Source organism: Heptranchias perlo, chromosome 12 (assembly GCF_035084215.1).
Source record: "Heptranchias perlo isolate sHepPer1 chromosome 12, sHepPer1.hap1, whole genome shotgun sequence".
Classification (NCBI taxonomy): domain Eukaryota; kingdom Metazoa; phylum Chordata; class Chondrichthyes; order Hexanchiformes; family Hexanchidae; genus Heptranchias; species Heptranchias perlo.
Genome location: NC_090336.1, coordinates 33,184,164 through 33,203,649, shown reverse-complemented (window position 1 = coordinate 33,203,649; position 19,486 = coordinate 33,184,164). Strand labels below are relative to the sequence as shown.

General features: G+C 42.7%; 1 protein-coding gene across 1 annotated transcript in view; it reads right to left on the bottom strand.

The window, feature by feature from the left end:
- Nucleotides 1-17,810: 17,810 nt before the first annotated feature.
- The window catches only part of copb1 (COPI coat complex subunit beta 1), a 42,874-nt gene continuing 41,198 nt past the window's right edge, over nt 17,811-19,486 (bottom strand). Inside the window, exons 21-22 of the mRNA XM_067993913.1 lie at nt 18,326-18,481; nt 17,811-18,133 (exon numbers count right to left, since the gene is read on the bottom strand). Of these exons, the coding sequence (XP_067850014.1) occupies nt 18,074-18,133; nt 18,326-18,481 (216 nt within the window). The 3' untranslated portion in view covers nt 17,811-18,073. The remainder of the gene's footprint in view (nt 18,134-18,325; nt 18,482-19,486) is intronic.

The window sequence follows — 19,486 nt, the reverse complement described above, 5'->3', positions numbered from 1 at the left end:
ATGAGGTCTGGAGCCGAGTGGTCCTGGCGGAACCCAAACTGAGCATCGGTGAGCAGGTTATTGGTGAGTAAGTGCCGCTTGATAACACTGTCGACGACACCTTCCATCACTTTGCCGATGATCGAGAGTATACTGATGGGGCGGTAATTGGCCGGATTTGATTTGTCCTGCTTTATGTGGAAAGGACATACCTGGGCAATTTTCCACATTGTCGGGTAGATGCCAGTGTTGTAGCTGTACTGGAACAGCTTGGCTAGAGGCGTGGCTAGTTCTGGAGCACAAGTCTTCAGCACTACAGCTGGGATGTTGACGGGGCCCATAGCCTTTGCTGTATCCAGTGCACTCAGCCGTTTCTTGATATCACGTGGAGTGAATCGAATTGGCTGAAGACTGGCTTCTGTGATGGTGGGGATATCGGGAGGAGGCCGAGATGGATCATCCACTCGGCACTGCTGGCAGATGGTTGCAAACGCTTCAGCCTTGTCTTTTGCACTCACATGCTGGACTCCGCTATCATTGAGGATGAGGATGTTTGCAGAGCCTCCTCCTCCCGTTAGTTGTTTAATTGTCCACCACCATTCACCACTGGATGTGGCAGGACTGCAGAGCTTTGATCTGATCCGTTGGTTGTGGAATCGCTTAGCTCTGTCTATAGCATGTTGCTTCCGCTATTTAGCATGCATATAGTCCTGAGTTGTAGCTTCACCAGGTTGGCACCTCATTTTTAGGTATGCCTGGTGCTGCTCCTGGCATGCTCTTCTACACTCCTCGTTGAACCAGGGTTGATCTCCTGGCTTGTTGGTAATGGTAGAGTGAGGAATATGCCGGGCCATGAGGTTACAGATTGTGCTGGAATACAATTCTGCTGCTGCTGATGGCCCACAATGCCACATGGATGCCCAGTTTTGAGCTGCTCGATCTGCTCTGAATCTATCCCATTTAGCACGGTGGTAGTGCCACACAACACGTTGGATGGTGTCCTCAGTGCGAAGACGGGACTTCATCTCCACGAGGACTGTGCGGTGGTCACTCCTACCAATACTCTCATGGACAGATGCATTTGCGACAGGTAGATTGGTGAGGACGAGGTCAAGTAAGTTTTTCCCTCGTGTTGGTTCGCTCACCACCTGCCGCAGGCCCAGTCTGGCAGCTATCTCCTTAAGGACTCGGCCAGCTCGGTCAGTAGTGGTGCTACCGAGCCACTCTTGGTGATGGACATTGAAGTCCCCCACTCAGAGTACGTTTTGTGCCGTTGCGACCCTCAGTGCTTCCTCCAAGTGGTGCTCAACATGGAGGAGGACTGATTCATCAGCTGAGGGAGGACGGTAGGTGGTCATCAGCGGGAGGTTTCCTTGCCCATGTTTGACCTGATGCCATGAGATTTCATGGGGTCCAGAGTCGGTACTGGGACCACTGTTGTTCACCATTTACATAAACAATTTGGACTCGGGAGTCGGAAGTGCAATTTCAAAATTTGCGGACGACACCAAATTGGGGGATTTCGTTGATACTGAGGAGGATTGCGACAAAATACAGGAGGACATTAATAAACTTGCAGAATGGGTGTGTAATTGGCAAATGAATTTCAATATAGATAAGTCTGAGGTGGTATGTTTTGGTGGGAAGAATAAGGAGGCCACATGCTGCTTGGATAATAAGAGTCTAAATTGGGTAGAGCAGCAGCGGCATCTTGGGGTCCAGATGCATTAATCACAAAGCAGCAACACTGGTTAATAAGGCTACAAAAAAAGCAGACAAAACACTGGGGTTCATTTCGAGATGGATAGAATTGAAAAGCAGGGAAGTTATGTTAAACTTGTATCGAATCTTGGTTGGACTACACTTGGAATACTATGAACAGTTCTGGTCTCCATATCATAAAAAGGATATAGAGGCAATGGAGTAGATGCAAAAAAGATTTACCAGAGTGACACCAGAAGTGAGAGGTTATACCTATCAGGAAAGATTGAACAGGCTGGGGCTCTTTTCTCTTGAAGAAAGACTGAGGGGTAACCTGATAGAGATCTTTAAGATTGTGAAAGTGTTTGACAGGTTTGATATTTGCTATACTTTGCTTGATTTTCTTTTGTAATATAAGCCCTAGATTTTTCACATCTTTTTGAAATCTAATTTTAATTTTACTCATCGAAGGAACTCTAGATTTTGCTGCACCCCCTGTCCTTCTTGTGGGAATATGTCCAGATTGCGGCCTGCTCATTCCCTGTTTGAAAGTTTCTCTTTGGTTGTCTTCTGTCTTATTTACCAATTTTTCTTTCCAATTTATGTGACCTAGTTGCTTTTCTTAAATCTCTTCGAAATTTTATTTTTTTTCTACTCAAGTACCTTCATCTTTTGCCTGTTCAGTCGACTTTTCAATTTTTATATTGAACCTAATTATATTATGGTCACTGTTTCCTAATTGTTTTCCCCTGCTCTTCCATTACCTACATGTCCCACTTTATTTTCTAGAATTAGACCCAGCACTACCTACTTCCATGTTGGACTTACATGTTGACATACTAACCTAGAAAACAGTCCCTTTACTTTTTTACTGCTTACATTACTTTTACCCATTCTATCTTTGAATAATCACCCATTATTATAGCCCTGTTAACTCTGCATAATTTTCTGATTTGTCCCCATATTTATTCCTCTAATTCCTTTACACTCTTCAGCAGTCAATAATAAATTCTCAACAGTTTAACAGTTCTCTTTTCTTAGCTGTAACCAACTGGAGTCAGATTTTTCACCATTCCTGACATCATCATAACCATGACAATAATTTGCATGTGTATACTATACCATTTAACAGAAAAAAATGTGCCATGATGCTTCACCGATATAATGAAAATAGAAGTTGAGCGAAGAGGAAAAAGGCTGATGGGCGGTGGGGTGGGGGGACTGAACACGAGGACAAAGAGATGGTTTTTGAGAAGGTTTTTAAAAATAGGTGCAGTGATTCAGATATAGAGAGGGAGTTCCAAACAGTAGGACCAAGGCAGCAGAAGGTTTTGCCATCAATGGTGGGGCAAAAGGAAAGGATAAATGCACAGAAGGCCAGTCAGAGGAATGATGCATTCGTGATTGGCATTCTAGCTAGCATAAATTCAGAAGGGTTTTGCTAACGGACGGAGTGAGGGAGCACGGAGTAGCAACTATCGACGGAGTCTGGTTTCAGCAGAGTCCATAATTAGGAATTTGGTGAGTGAGGTGATTCGGTACAGTAAGGGGTGAGGTGCATTTGTTTAGACAGCAAAGAGGAGCGTACCGAGAGCGGGTCACAGCAACAACAAAACAAAACTGCAGTATGACGTCACAGGTAAGGCAGGTAGGTGGTTGGTGGTGAGTATCTCTTCTGTTTTCTTCTTTCTTCGGACTGTGGGCTAAGTAACTTATAGCATAAAACTAAATTTTAAAAAAAAACTAAACTTAATTTAGTTATAGCAAGTACCTTTTTTTTTAAGTGAATCAAGGTCCCTAGTGTAGTTAACATTCTCTAAATTAAGAGTAATTTAAAGGAGTAAACTCCTTAAATGGAGTAACTAACGAGCCCATGGAATCCAGGGTGCCTTGGCACTTTGGATACAAAACTGGCTTAGTGGCAGAAGGCAGAGGGTGATGGTCGAAGGTTGTTTTTGTGACTGGAAGCCTGTGGCCAGTGGGGTACCACAGGGATCGGTGCTGGGTCCCTTGCTGTTTGTGGTCTACATTAATGACTTGGATATGAATGTAAAAGGTATGATCAGTAAGTTCGCTGATGATACAAAGATTGGTAGGGTGGTAAATAGCGAGGAGGATAGCCTCAGTCTGCAGGACGATATAGATGGGTTGGTCAGATGGGCGGAACAGTGGCAAATGGAATTTAACCCGGAAAAGTGCGAGGTGATGCACTTTGGAGGGACTAACAAGGCAAGGGAATACACAATGAATGGGAGGACCCTAGGCAAGACAGAGGGTCAGAGGGATCTTGGTGTGCAAGTTCACAGATCCCTGAAGGCGGCGGAACAGGTAGATAAGGTGGTAAAGAAGGCATATGGGATACTTGCCTTTATTAGCCGAGGCATAGAATATAAGAGCAAGGAGGTTATGATGGAGCTGTATAAAACACTGGTTAGGCCACAGCTGGAATAGTGTGTGCAGTTCTGGTCGCCACACTACAGGAAGGATGTGATCGCTTTGGAGAGGGTGCAGAGGAGATTCACCAGGATGTTACCAGGGCTGGAGCGCTTCAGCTATGAAGAGAGACTGGGAAGATTGGGTTTGTTTTCCTTGGAGCAGAGGAGGCTGAGGGGGGACATGATTGAGGTGTACAAAATTATGAGGGGCACAGATAGGATGGATACTAAGGAGCTTTTTCCCTTCGTTGAGGGTACTATAACAAGGGGACATAGATTCAAGGTAAAAGGCGGGAGGTTTAGAGGGGATTTGAGAAAGAACTTTTTCACCCAGAGGGTGGTTGGAGTCTGGAACTCACTGCCTGAAAGGGTTGTGGAGGCAGGAACCCTCACAACATTCAAGAAGCATTTGGATGAGCACTTGAAATGCCATAGCATACAAGGCTACGGACCAAATGCTGGAATATGGGATTAGAGTAGACAGGGCTGATGGCCGGCGCGGACACGATGGGCCGAAGGGCCTCTATCCGTGCTGTATAACTCTATGACTCTATGACTCTTAATCTAAGGCAAGTCATGCAGCACAGCTCCCACCCGTGATATGCTCCTCCTGCGCTATGTGGGAAGTCATGGACACTACCGGTGTCCCTGGCAACCATGTGTGCAGGAAGTTTGTTCAGCTGCAGCTACTGGCTAACCGCATTTCGGAGCTGGAGCTGCGGGTGGATTCACCGTGGAGCATCTGTGATGCTGAGATTATCGTGGATAGCACGATCAGTGAGGTGGTCACACCGCAGGTAAAGATTATGCAGGCAGAAAGGAAATGGGTGACCGCCAGCAAGAGTAAAAGGACTAGGCAGGTCAAGCAGGAGTCCCCTGGGGACATCTCCCTCTTAAACAGATATTCCGCTTTGGATATTGTTGGGGGAGATGGGTTATCAGGAGAATGCAGCAAGAGCCAAGACAGTGGCACTACGAGTGACTCAGCTTTTCAGGAGGGGAGGAAAAAGAATGGGAGAGCAATAGTGATAGGGGATTCCATCATAAGGGGAACAGATAGGCGTGACTCCAGGATGGTATGTTGCCACCCTGGTGCTAGGGTCAAGGATGTCATGGAGCGGCTGCAGGACATTCTGAAGGGGGAGGGTGAACAGCCAGAGGTCGTGGTACATATCGATACCAACAACATCGGCAAAAAAAGGGATGAGGTCCTGCAAGCAGACGATAGGGAGTTAAGAAATAAATTAAAAAGCAGGACCTTGAAAGTAGTAATCTCAGGATTACTCCCAGTGCCATGTGCTAGCGAGAGCAGAAATAAGAGACAAGACCAGATGAATGGGGTGCCTTGAGAGATGGTGTAGGAGGGAGGGCTTTAAATTCCTGAGGCATTGGGACCGATTCTGGGAAAGGCGGGACCTGTACAAGCTGGACGGGTTGCACCCAAGCAGAACCGGAACCAATATCCTCGCGGGGGCATTTGCTCGTTCTGTTGGGGAGGGTTTAAACTAGTATAGCAGGGGGATGGGAACCAAAAGGCAGGTGCAGATAGGACAAATTCAGATCAGGAAACGCAAAGCAGAAAAGCAGTTAGTGACGTAGTTAGCGACTCAGAAAGGCAAAAGAAGCAAAAGGTTAAATAGTGTTCAGCACAGGAATTTGACGGGGTTAAAGGGTATATACTTCAATGCAAGGAGTATTACAAACAAAGCAGATGAGCTAAGGGCACAGATAGACACATGGCAACATGATATCATCGCTATAACAGAAACCTGGCTTAAAGAGGGAGATAATTGGCAGCTCAATATCCTTGGATATCGAGTTTTCAGGCAGGATAGAATGGGTGATAAAAAAGCGGGGGGTAGCATTATTGGTTAAAGAATCAATTACAGTTGTGAGAAAGGATGATATGCTGAATGGATCATCAATCGAGGCCATATGGGTTGAGCTAAGAAATAAAAAAGAGGCAGTCACACTACTAGGAGTGTATTTATAGACCCCGAATAGCGAAAGGGAGATCGAAGAACAAATATGTAGGCAAAATTTCTCAGTGCAAAAATAAGAGGGCAATAATAGTAGGGGACTTCAACTATCCTAACATTAACTGGGATTCAAACAGTGTGAGGGGCACCGAGGGTGCAAAATTCTTGATCGGTGTCCAGGAGAACTTTTTTTTAAGCTAGTACATGAAAAGCCCAACAAGAGGGGATGCAATTCTAGATTTAGTCCTGGGAAATGAAGATGGGCAAGTGGGTGGGTGACCATATTGGGGATAGTGACCACAATTCAGTTAGTTTTAGCATTATTATGGAAAAGGACAGAGTTAAATCAGGAGTAAACATTTTAAATTGGGGGAAGGCAAATTTTACAGAACTAAGAGGTGATTTGGCAGAAGTGGACTGGACACAACTACTTGAGGAGAAATCAGTGGCAAGCCGGTGGGAGGCACTAAAAAGTGAAATTCTACGGGTACAATGCAGACACGTCCCCTCAAAGAAAAAGGGTGGCACTGCCAAATTTAGAGCCCCCTGGTTGTCTAGAAGTATACGGGGCAAGATAAAGCAGAAAAAGAAAGCATATGACTGTCACAGAAAACTAAATACTGCAGAAAACCTAGAGGAGTATAGAAAGGGATGACATAAAAAAGAAATATGGAAAGCAAAGAGAGGGCATGAAAAAATATTAGCTAGTAAGATTAAAGAAAACCCAAAGATGTTTTATCAGTACATTAAGAACAAGAGGATAGCTAAGGAAAAAGTGGGACCTATCAGGGATGATAAGGGTAACTTATGTGTCGCAGCAGAGGATGTGGGTAGGGTTTTAAATGAATATTTTGTCTCCATATTCACAAAGGAAAGGGATGATCCGGACATATTAGTTCAAGAGGAGAGGTGTGAAATATTGGATTAAGTACACATAACGAGAGGGGAAGTACCAGAGGGACTGGAATCCTTGAAAGTTGTTAAGTCACCAGGGCTGGATGGATTGTTTCCTTGGCTATTGAAGGAAGCTGTGGTGGAAATATTGGATGCTCTGAGGATCATTTTCCAATCCTCACTAGATACAGGTGAGGTACCGGAGGACTGGAAGACTGCAAACGTAGTACCATTGTTTTAAAAGGGTACGAGGCAAAACAATTATAGGCCGGTCAGTCTTACCTCGGTGGTGGGCAAACTATTAGAATCAATACTGAGAGATAGGATAAACTGTCACTTGGAAAGGCATGGTTCAATCAGGGATAGTCAGCATGGATTTGTTGAGGGAAGGTCATGCCTTACAAATCTGATTGAATTCTTTGAGGAAGTGACAAGGAGGATTGATGAGGGTAGTGCAGTGGATGTTGTCTGCATGGATTTTAGTAAGGCATTTGACAAAGTCCCACATGGCAGACTGGTCAGAAAGGTAAAAGCCCATGGGATACAGGGAAATGTGGCGAATTAGATCCAAAATTGGCTCAGTAACAGGAAACAAACGGTAAAAGTTGATGGGTGTCTTTGCGAATGGAAATTCGTTTCCAGTGGTGTGCCACAGGGCTCAGTGTTGGGTCCCTTGCTGTTTGTGGTATGTAGTGGGCATGATTGGCAAATTTGCAGACGACACAAAAATTGGCCGTGTGGTTGATAGTGAGGAGGATAGCTGTAGCCTCCAAGAAGATATCAATGGGTTGGTGGAGTGGGTGGAAAAGTGGCAAATGGAGTTCAACCCGGAGAAGTGTGAGGTAATGCACTTAGGGAGGGCAAACAGTAAAAGGGAATACGCAGTAAACGGGAATATATTGAGAGGGGTAGAGGAAGTGAGAGACCTTGGAGTGCATGTGCACAGGTCCTTGAAGGTGACAGTACAGGTAGATAAGGTTGTGAAGAAGGCATACGGAATGCTGTCCGTTATTAGCCGAGGTATAGAATACAAAAGCAGGGATGTAATGATGGAACTGTATAAAAAGCTGGTAAGGCCACAGCTGGAGTATTGTGCGCAGTTCTGGTCACCACATTACAGGAAGGATGTAATTGCTGTGGAGACAGTGCAGAGAAGATTGACAAGAATGTTGCCAGGGGTTGAAAATTGCAGCTATGAGGAGAGATTGGATAGGCTGGGGTTGTTTTCCTTGGAGCAGAGGAGGCTGAGGGGAGACTTGATTGAGATGTACAAAATGATGAAGAGCCTATATAGACAGGAAGTACCTGTTTCCCCTAGCGGAGAGTTCACGAACTAGAGGACATAGATTTAAGCTGACTGGCAGAAGGATTAGAGGGGACATGAGGAAAAACTTTTTTACCCAGAGGGTGGTGGGTGTATGGAATTCGCTGCCCGAATTGGTGGTCGAGGCAGGGACCCTCAACTCTTTTAAAAAGTACCTGGACCTGCACCTAAAGTGCTGTAAGCTGCAGGGCTACGGACCAGGTGCTGGAAGGTGGGATTAGAATGGGCACCTGGTTGTTCTTTGAGCCAGTGTGGACACGATGGACTGAATGACCTCCTTCCGTGCTGTATCTTTTCTATGGTTCTAAGGTGAGTGGATATAAAACTGCAGGAGATTGCAGAGATACGCTGGGTAAAGCCAGACAAGGATTTATAAACAAGAATAAGATTTTGAATTGAGTATATAGGGGACAGGGAGCCAATCTAGACCAGCAAGGATGGCTGTGGGACAGGATATGTGCAGCAAAATTTTGAATCAGTTGGAGTTTATGTTGGGTGCAGGATGGTGGGCCAAAAGGGAGAGCGTTGGAGTCGTCCAGTCACAGGGATTACCTACTATTCCCCCTCCTGTTTGTCCTCACCATAGAACCTTAAGAGATATGCATTAAAGTGAATCCAAGTATCCACAGAGCACAGACAGCAGGGAATGAACACAAAATATTCCTGTATGTTGATGACACATTGCGATACATAGTCAAACCAAATACCTCACTCATGCAGATCTTTCTAAGCATCAAAGGAATAAACTACTCTAAAATATTGGCATGTCTTTTACACAGAACACAGGATGACCTCACACAATATATAGGAATCCTATCCATTTGATTGGTCAGAACCCTGCTTCAGAAAGCTTAGTGTACATGTCACACCAAAACTCTCCCCTTCCCTCCTCCCATCTCGCATACATGCTGACCTGAAGATGGAATAACCTGCCCAAAAAACCTGGATAGGGTGATCACGATGACGGCATTTTGCCTCCATGACCTCAGTCGTGCTTCCCGATCACAACACAAATTTGAATATCAAATTAATGACTAATTTCAGAATACCTTAATTTCAGTTTACTCAGTGCACTGCTTACTAAAATTGCTCCTTGGTCTTGACACTGATACACTGTGGTAACTTTACACTCTGACCTAATTTGTCAAAAGGAAATTTGCTGAAACCTCTGAAGCATGTCAAATTTGCATCTGCATAGAAATTAAGTGTTCTGTAAAACTCTGTAAGGGTCTGGGTTTCCACAATGTAACCACTGTAGCAGTCTTTTCACCACACCTGATGTGTAAAGGCAGTTTTGTATTTATAGGAGATTCTTGCTTATTCACAAGTACATTAAGAGCATTAAGCAGTCTCATGTAGTTAAATGACTGCATTGTAGGCATCTTTGCCAATTACCAGTATCTATGAAAACAATTCTGAAAATCTAATATATTAACATAAAAAGATTAAAAAACATTTTTTTCTGCAAAGCCAATTGTTAACAGCCACATTTTAATGGCTGCAAGGTTTTTTTTGTGCAAAACGGATGCAGCATAATGTAAACAAACTAACCAATTCTGAGAACCACAGACCCCTGAAAGGTTAGGATCAGGACAACCTTGCTTATTCCAGTTATGGATCAATAGCCATTTAAAAAAAACAGTTTTTAACCACAAAGTACATAAAAATGTCACATAAAATACATGCTACTGTTTTCTTTGCTTTATATCAAGGAATGGCCTCGTTCTGTGCTGTCTGTTCTGCATGCCTTATTTGTGGATCTGTCACATCTCCTGAGGCGTTGCTCGTGGGTCATGTGGGGTTCTTCAGCATAGTTGTAATGCTCAGCTGATAACCTGTCCTGTCTTTTTACGGTAACTGCACAGTTCCATCCTGTAGGAAAGTGGCATAAATTGGTTCTGATGTCAATTGGAACTTAATTGTTGTTTGATGAGGGAGATTTGCAGATTGCCAGGAGCTCCACATCCGAAAACAAGAAGCGTGCCTTTCTTTATCTTTCATATTTTTGCTACTTCAGTGTGTGATGGCTGGAGTGTGAAGGTCACTCTCAAAACTGTTAGATAAAAACTAGTTGGCATTGCAGAAGCAAATCAAGATCAAGTGCAGTCTTCAGTTCAGGTGGGGATAATTGAACCACGGCCGATTGAAGACTGCGAAGCTCAGGGCCAGAAGAGTCTAGAGGTTGAAGGTGGGGTTAAGGGGGAAGAGGAAGGGTAAAATAAAGTGGGATTATCCCCAGGGGGAGGTAAAGGCCTTATTGATGGTACAGTACAATATAAAATTATTATTCTTTTTAGTTATCAGGATAGGCTGGAGCTGTTGGTGCTACTATCAATAGAGGAGACATAATTGAGGTTTTGAATCTGTCCAGTTCAATTGGTTATTTGAAATGTCATTGAACGGTATGGAAATGTCATTTCCATACCGTTCACCTGACGAAGGAGGAAGCCTCCGAAAGCTTGTGGAATTTAAAATAAATTTGTTGGACTATAACTTGGTGTTGTAAAATTGTTTACAATAGTCAACCCCAGTCCATCACCGGCATCTCCACATCATGGCTACCATCGACACCACAAACTGCCGGCTCACAGTGGAAAGGATAGCCAAGACGGTTCATACTCCTGTGACTCGGCCAACGTTGTCTACCTCATACGTTGCAAGAAAGGATGCCCCAGAGCATGGTACATTGGCGAGACCATGCAGACGCTGCGACAACGGATGAACGGACACCGCGCAACAATCGCCAAACAGGAGGGTTCTCTCCCTGTCGGGGAACACTTCAGCAGTCATGGACATTCAGCCACCGACCTTCGGGTAAGCGTACTCCAAGGCGGCCTTCAAGACACACGACAACGCAAAATCGTCGAGCAGAAATTGATAGCCAAGTTCCGCACCCATGAGGACGGCCTCAACCGGGATCTTGGGTTCATGTCACACTACACGTAACCCCACCAGCGAACAAATGTTATCTGTTTTTAATACAACGGGTCATTGACTGTCTTCCTTCTCTCTCTCTCTCTTTTTTTTGGGGGTTTGTATATTCGGTGGCCTTTTTCGGTGACACCTTTCTGTCTGCTCACTGTGATTGCCTTGGCAACGGGCAGTAATCACCAGGCATTGTTGTGTGATTTTCAAATGCGAAGGATTCGAAAATGTCATTTCCATACCGTTCACCTGACGAAGGAGGAAGCCTCCGAAAGCTTGTGGAATTTAAAATAAGTTTGTTGGACTATAACTTGGTGTTGTAAAATTGTTTACAATTGTCAACCCCAGTCCATCACCGGCATCTCCACATCATGGCTACCATCGACACCACAAACTGCCGGCTCACAGTGGAAAGGATATCCAAGACGGTTCATACTCCTGTGACTCAGCCAACGTTGTCTACCTCATACGTTGCAGGAAAGGATGCCCCAGAGCATGGTACATTGGCGAGACCATGCAGACGCTGCGACAACGGATGAACGGACACCGTGCAACAATTGCCAAACAGGAGGGTTCTCTCCCTGTCGGGGAACACTTCAGCAGTCATGGACATTCAGCCACCAACCTTCGGGTAAGCGTACTCCAAGGCGGCCTTCGAGACACACAACGCAAAATCGTCGAGCAGAAATTGATAGCCAAGTTCCGCACCCATGAGGACGGCCTCAACCGGGATCTTAGGTTCATGTCACACTACACGTAACCCCACCAGCGAACAAATGTTATCTGTTTTTAATATAACGGGTCAGTGACTGTCTTCCTTCTCTCTCTTTTTTTTGGGGGTTTGTATATTCGGTGGCCTTTTTAGGTGACACCTTTCTGTCTGCTCACTGTGATTGCCTTGGCAACGGTTGTGTGATTTTCAAATGCGAAGGATTCGAAAATGTCATTTCCATACCGTTCACCTGACGAAGGAGGAAGCCTCCGAAAGCTTGTGGAATTTAAAATAAATTTGTTGGACTATAACTTGGTGTTGTAAAATTGTTTCCAATTATTTGAAATGGATAGGGATGGGAGAACTTGAGGGCATATGGATAAAATAAATTTAGATGATGGGGCTTTTACAAGCACATTAGAAATAAAAGGATAGCTGAAGAAGGAATGAGACTGGATAGAGACAATTTCACACATTGCAATGATGGGATTTGAATTTGCTAACTGTATGTTAGTCCAGTATCATAACTGGATCACTATTGTATTGCTTGATGGACTGGATAACCTTACAAATATGCAAAGGACAGGGTATCAGAGTTGTGGACAACTTGTGCAGCTTGGCATCAGAGCTTCCTTTAAGTTGAGAGCTCTCTGCGACCACAGGACTGCAGGTGCCTTGAGCCAGCTCTGGCAGCTCCTTCCAACTAACTCATTTTGGGAAAGCTTTGCATTCAACTTTCATCAAACATTAATAAAATTTAAATTCTAACTAGGTTGCAACAAATTTTCATTTTGGTTAACTGACATGTTGGCACATATGATGAGAACAAGCTTGAAATTCCAGCACATGATCAGTCAATGGAATAGGTAATGCTACTGAACACATTGCACAAAGATTTTAAAAGAAACGATTGTGATAAGGACCTCCACAATTGAGTTATGTCTACATTTTCACACTCAAAATAGTGAATCATCTTACCAGCAACAACAAAAATTGGTTTGTGTGGGAAATAGGGGACTGGGCAGAGACTTTTCAACCCACAGGTCACATAAAAGCACACCAGCATACTGTCAATTTGTTGTAATTTGCTAAACCGCTAATGCCTCATGCAAGCATACGAAAGGTAAGTACTGCATGGAATTAATTAAGGGCTTCAGTGATCTCCTGGATTAGTTTTGATCACCCAAGTAATTTCCCAGATTTTTTCCCCCTAAATTGGCCTGGGTTTTTCCACCACTCCCAGGAGATCACATGGTTTGGGGTGGGGTGGAGTGTAAATATTGTGATGAACAAGATATCACAATTGTGTGCGACAGGGTGGATGGACCAGAGGGGTCTTTTCCTGTCCATCATTGTTCGTATGTTACACATAAGCTGAAGTTAGATCCTTCCTCCGCTATGCAACTGGAATTGAACAATACCTGGACCCTCAAATGTTGCCAGGAGCCATCTTCTCAATAGCAAGCAATGTTGGAGATTGTACATAAATGATCCTACCGCTGTATAACTAATACTCCAAATCACCATTGTGACCCCAAATGAATTTTCATGCTGCTGGCTTAGAGAAAAAAATGCTGCATCTAGCATTGCAGAAATATGTTAAATAAAATCAACTCTGGCAACACAAGCAAAATACAATTTGCCACTGTCACTTTTTCCTCAAGTCCTACTGCTGGTTGCTTCCTTGTCCTCCTTCATTACCCTGCATACTTCCTTGATGAACAATATACCATTTAAGGAAACTCCTGGATACATTCCAAAAACCCCTCCACAGCTCGACCACAAACTTTTGTCTTATCACAGCCTACCTCTCCCGTTATTACATTTGTTACTACTTCAAACGATCATCTATGCCTTTGTTACCTCCAGACTCAACTGTTCCATAGGAACAGAAGGCCATTCAACCTCTCAAGCATGTTCCACCATTCAATTAGATGATGGCTGATTTGTATCTCAACTCCATTTTATCCACCTTTGTTCCCTATTCTTTAATACCGTTACCTGAAAAAAATCCATCAATCGCCGTTCTGAAATTTTCAAATGACCCCCAAAGCCTCAACAGCTTTTTGGGAGAGAGAATTCCAGATTTCCACTACCCTGTGTGTGAAGAAGTGCTTCCTGACATCACTCCTGAACGGCCTTGCTCTAATTTTAAGGTTATGCCCCCTTGTTCTGGTCTCCCCACCAGATGAAAGAATTTCTATCTCCACTATCAAATCCTTTAATCATCTTAAACACCTCAATTAGATCACCCCTTAATCTTAAATACTCAAGGAACAACAAGTCTTGTCGATACAACCTTTCCTCATAACTTAACCCCTTTAGCCGCCGGTACCATTCTGTTAAATCTGCGCTGCACCCCCTCCAAGGCCAATACATCCTTTCGGAGGTGCTGTACCCCGAACTGATTGCTATAAATTCAAATGCTCCCGAGGCCAGTCTCTCACCTTCCACCTCTAAACTTCAGCTCATCAAAAACTCTGCTGGCCGTATCCTAATTTGCACTAAGTCCCATTCACCCATCACCCCTGTGCTCACTGACCTACATTGGCTCCTGGTCCGGCAACACCTTGGATTTAAAATTCTCATCCTTGGATTCTATTCCCTCCACGGCCTCACCCGTTCCTATCTCTCATCTCCCCCAGCCCGACAACCTTTGAGATTTCTGCACTCCTCCAATTCTGGTCTCTTGCTCAATCCCCAATTTTCATCACCCCACCATTGTTGGCCGTTCCTTCAGCTGCCTAAGCCCCAAGTTCTGGAATTCCCTCCCTAAAGCTCTCCATCTCTCTCCTTTAAGAAACTCCTTAAAACCTCTCTTTGACCAAGCTTTTGGTCACCTGTCCTAATATCTCCTTACTCAGTGTCAAATTTTGTTTGCTAACAATCCTGCAAAGCACCTTGGAACATTTTACTGTTAATGGCACTATATCAATGTAAGTTTTTCTTGTTCTGGCAAACATCTCCATTGAGCATACAAAGCTCATACTCCATTTCTTTCCCACTATTTAATGATGTGTAACATAATCCCAATATGGTAATGGAACTCTTATCTAACTCAATCCATATTGTGTTTGCCACACATAAAAACTTACTTTTCTTTGGCTGCAATCATCTCCTTAATTAACAAGGACATGGTCATGCATTTCCTTCTACTGAGTATCTCCTGAAAATTTTTATATCTGGAAATTTAGTTCCAGTTTACATCAAGACTACAAAATCATGTCAGTCACTGCTAATTAGTGTCTTTAATTCCTCAGCTTTCTAATGCTTTGTCGGGTAACCCTGTAACTTTGCTCTTTTACGCTCGAGTGTCATTCTCCTTTTTCTCTTCTTACCTTCAGTCCTTCTCTTTAACCTCTCTCCTATTTACCCTGGTACATTATTCCAAATCCCCTCCTCATGAGCATAAATTGCTTTGTGCTTCCATATACATAATCCCTCCCCCAGATACTCTAAGATTTGGCACTCTTCAGCTTTGGGAGCTTGAATTTTTCCCGACGCCACCATTGGCAACCGTGCCTTCAGCTGCCGAGGTCCTAAGCTCTGGAATTCCCTCCCCAAACCTCTCCACCTCTCTCTCCTTAAAATCTACCTCTTTGACCAAGTTTTTGGTCACCTGTCCTGATATCTCATGTGGCTCAGTGTCAAATTTCATTGATTATCGCTCCTGTGAAGCGCCTTGGGACGTTTTATCACATTAAAGGCCCTATATAAATGCAAGTTGCTGTTGACCTCTCCACTGACCCTCTCTGAAGACACTGGTATTGGTTGGAAGTGAAGCCCTTCCAGCCTGTCGAGCTTCCTGCAGCACAGAACTTGTCCCAACAGCCTGGAAATCTGAAAATCTCCCTTCTACGCCATCCGATATGTCTAAACTGCTTTTCCTTAACTGGCCTCACATTTGTAACTGGAAATAATCGCGAGATTATTACCTGTGAGATCCTGCTTTTTAAATTTAACACCTACCTCCTCAAGTTCACTTTGCAATACCTTCATCCTACTCTTCCCTATGTCTTTGGTTCCAACGTGAACCATGACTTTAGGCTGCTCAAAATGACCCAGAAGGTTGGTTTATTACATGCACACTGGATTATCAAAGAACCAACGTATTATAGCTTACAATGGCTGGTGTTTTGATTGTGGGATCCTCGAGTTTGTTTTTGTGACATGCTTTGCTATGCCTGCTTCAGTTACCACGCTTCTTAGGAAACATTGTAAGGATTGTGACAGCAAACATTGCTGACTGGTTACCAGATACTAAGGGAGCTTATGCTCCTCAACCACTTCAACTGCAGTTCACAGATATTCTTAGATGTTCATTAGAATGAGAGATTACTTGGCCATCTTGGTTGTGTTTTCTTGACCTTTGTAACTACTGTATTATCTTTATACAGTGTAGTGTTAGCATTCAGTTATGGTTGGACTTACCCTGCAAAAATAAATTTTAAAAACTATCCTAATTTGAAAATCCAGTAAGAAATGTGATTAGCAAAGGATAATATATGCAGAATAGTGGACACCTGGGAATAAACTACAAGACTGCAAATTAACTCCATGGTGGTTCTGAATGGTCGACCAACATTATCTCTCATACTGGATAATAGAAACAAATCACAATCTTATGACCCCCAATCCATTTCTCTGTATCGTGCACATAGTTTATGAAAATTAAAATTATTAGTTTCCGTGAATTTTCAGAGGTTGCTTGCCAGTTCCTGGGGTCTTTAAAACTCATTCAAATATAGTATGAAAACTCATAATAGAGCATTAAGGTTTTAGAATTTAACTCTGGCATAAACAAAATCATTTTACGAACAATGTTGCAATTATTATTGTCCAAAAACATTCAAGTTAACAAATGCTAAAAGTCAATATTAATGTACCAAATAAAAATCCAGTGTTCATTGAAAATACAATTTTCTTTCAGCAATAGCAGTCTCAGAAGGGCTATTAATTGCCTGGAGCTCATACTTCAGTGGAATCTAATACATTTATATTTCAGTAAGTATGCTGTGGTACAAATCTGAACACATCAGACTTTCAATCGAAGAACATTTTGTACAAGTGCAAAGTTAGCAGACAAGCTCGGAAGGGGCACACATGGCAAATGAGAGGCAATTATGAAGCTAATCCAGTCAAGCAATTTGAAGACGGCTGAACCCTGAGACTGGATTAAAATTGTTAACTCCCTTCCTAAATTATGCAATAGAATTTTGTCAAGTCACATTAAATTGACAGTTAAGTTCCATTTTCAGTTGCACAAGTGAGGCAGCCAAATGTTGGACAAAGATCACTGACAGCAGGTTTGGACTCAAATTTGCCTGTATCACATCACAAATACTGTCATATGATGATTTATGGCATCTGTTTACCTACTATTTACTATACATTGTATTGCCATAATGGAAAGCTATATTCCATGAACCATTAATTGAAAAAAAATCAATTAAACTCAAATTTGCCTTTTGAGGGGGAAAAAATTGGAGGTTTAGTATTGTACATATTTGAGAAATAGCTACATTAAGACTGAGATTTCAAGATTTCAAGCTAAAACAAACTGAATCATAGAACTGTTCCTCCAGCGGTGCGGAAAGTGACTAAGTGAAAGACACAATTCTACATTGAGATGCACATCCAATGGCGATAGTACCTTACTGATAAAATAGCATTTTCCCATCTCTTTGTCGGATAGGAAAATGCGATGAGTTACCAGAGGTAATATGGACAACTATTTTGGTAACCATATCCCTCTGCTCAAAACCGAGAATCACATTTATTTGCATTTCTATTCAAATTTATCTGCATATGCAAACTTATCACAGAATCCCAATACACATGACCAGATGAACACAGCACAATTGCAGAATTTTGTATCTTTATTATAATTGATAAACTTTAGTGTAAAACAAGGGACATCTGGAGCAAAACATAAAGGAGACAAAAGGAAAGAATTCTAGTCTTTTGAAATGTATATAGAAGCTTGATTTCATGGAAAGCTTAACAAAATCACAAGCTCTCTTCAACATACTCAACATCTATGATCTTTTGCCTATAGGTAAACAGGATATTGCTGGATTCAACTAACATTACTTTAAGCCAATAAGGGTGTTTGAAAAAGCCGCTATGCTTTTGCTTTCTTCTGGGACAGGTTGATCTTGTCACCCAAACTGAGAGCCATTCCCTGTAAGATAACAGAGAGACATAGTAAAGGGAAGGTGACATACATGCACTAAGTGCAGGAGTGTTCAAAGCTTCATTTTAATTCTAAATGCAGCTTAAGATTCTACGTTTACATGAACAAGCAATGTACGACAAAAATAAGTTACAGATAACTTTTCCAAATTCATTAAGGTTTGTCTATTTCACTGCTTACCTGACTCTTTGCCCGAATGCGTATGTGACCAGTCACAGAAGCATCTGGTCCAAGGTGAACTGGTTTCTCTATGCTAACATTTGCAAGTGCATCTTCTCCAAATATGGACCGAGCATAGAGGTTGGCAGCCATAAAACCACAATAACCAGAAAGAGCCTGAAATACAAGAAATTTTCACATCAAGTTGCACAAAATCTTAGCCATCTGTTTTCTGATCGGTTTAGTTAGTTGCCATTAACAGTCCTTCCTAAAACAAACTAATACAGAGAAACTCCCTTACCAAAGGAACTGTTTGAAGCACAAATTTGATGCTGTGGTCATACCAAATGTACAAGAAAATGGGCAACAAACAAATTGATGGCAAATAAGTTACTATAATTTAATAAAAAACAGAAAAAGATTGAGATTGCACCCCAGTCAAAAAAGTGAATTTGTTAACAGTTAAGCTCCCTCAAGATGATCGTATTTCAAGAAGTCGAGGAATCCTTAAAAAAAAATGCATTTCAGATCTGTACTATTTTTCAGTGAAAATTTGAAGTTTGAGGGTTTCTGTATGAAGAAGTGCCCCAAATATCTCCATTAGATCATCAAGGCTACCCACTGATCACAGATTATACCTTTACAGGAATGGGATGGCCTCAAACACAAAGGCAGAGAAATAGCATCTATGTCACCCAAGATTAATGCACTGCTTTACAAACCAAATGTAAACAATATTTCTAACTTATTTTTTAACTAAGGGGTTCCTTGACTCAAATTTGTCCCAGAGTTGAACTATCTATAATAATTTAGAAGTCTTACATTTATAGAATGCACAATATATAACACTTCCTGTCACACTTAAATTACTATTTGCTATACTTACTTCTGATTGGTTCGTTCTCCTAATATGGCTCACTGGGACTCCCAGCTGCCAATTTGTATCACCGAGCTGAGCAGTGCTGTTCTGAACAGCTCCACCCTCCTTCAGTTTTATGTTCTTTGAGGTGGTTTTACTGTGTTTGTACATTTCTAATTTTTAAAGTTGTAAAAGAGGCGGCAGCTGGCCAGATCCCTCTCGCTATGTGCTCTTGCTCCATACAAATTTTTGTTTTGCACCAATGCGAGTCTGCTGTCGTATCCAGGTCCCTCCTACTACAAGGGTGAGAGGGAGGGATAGGT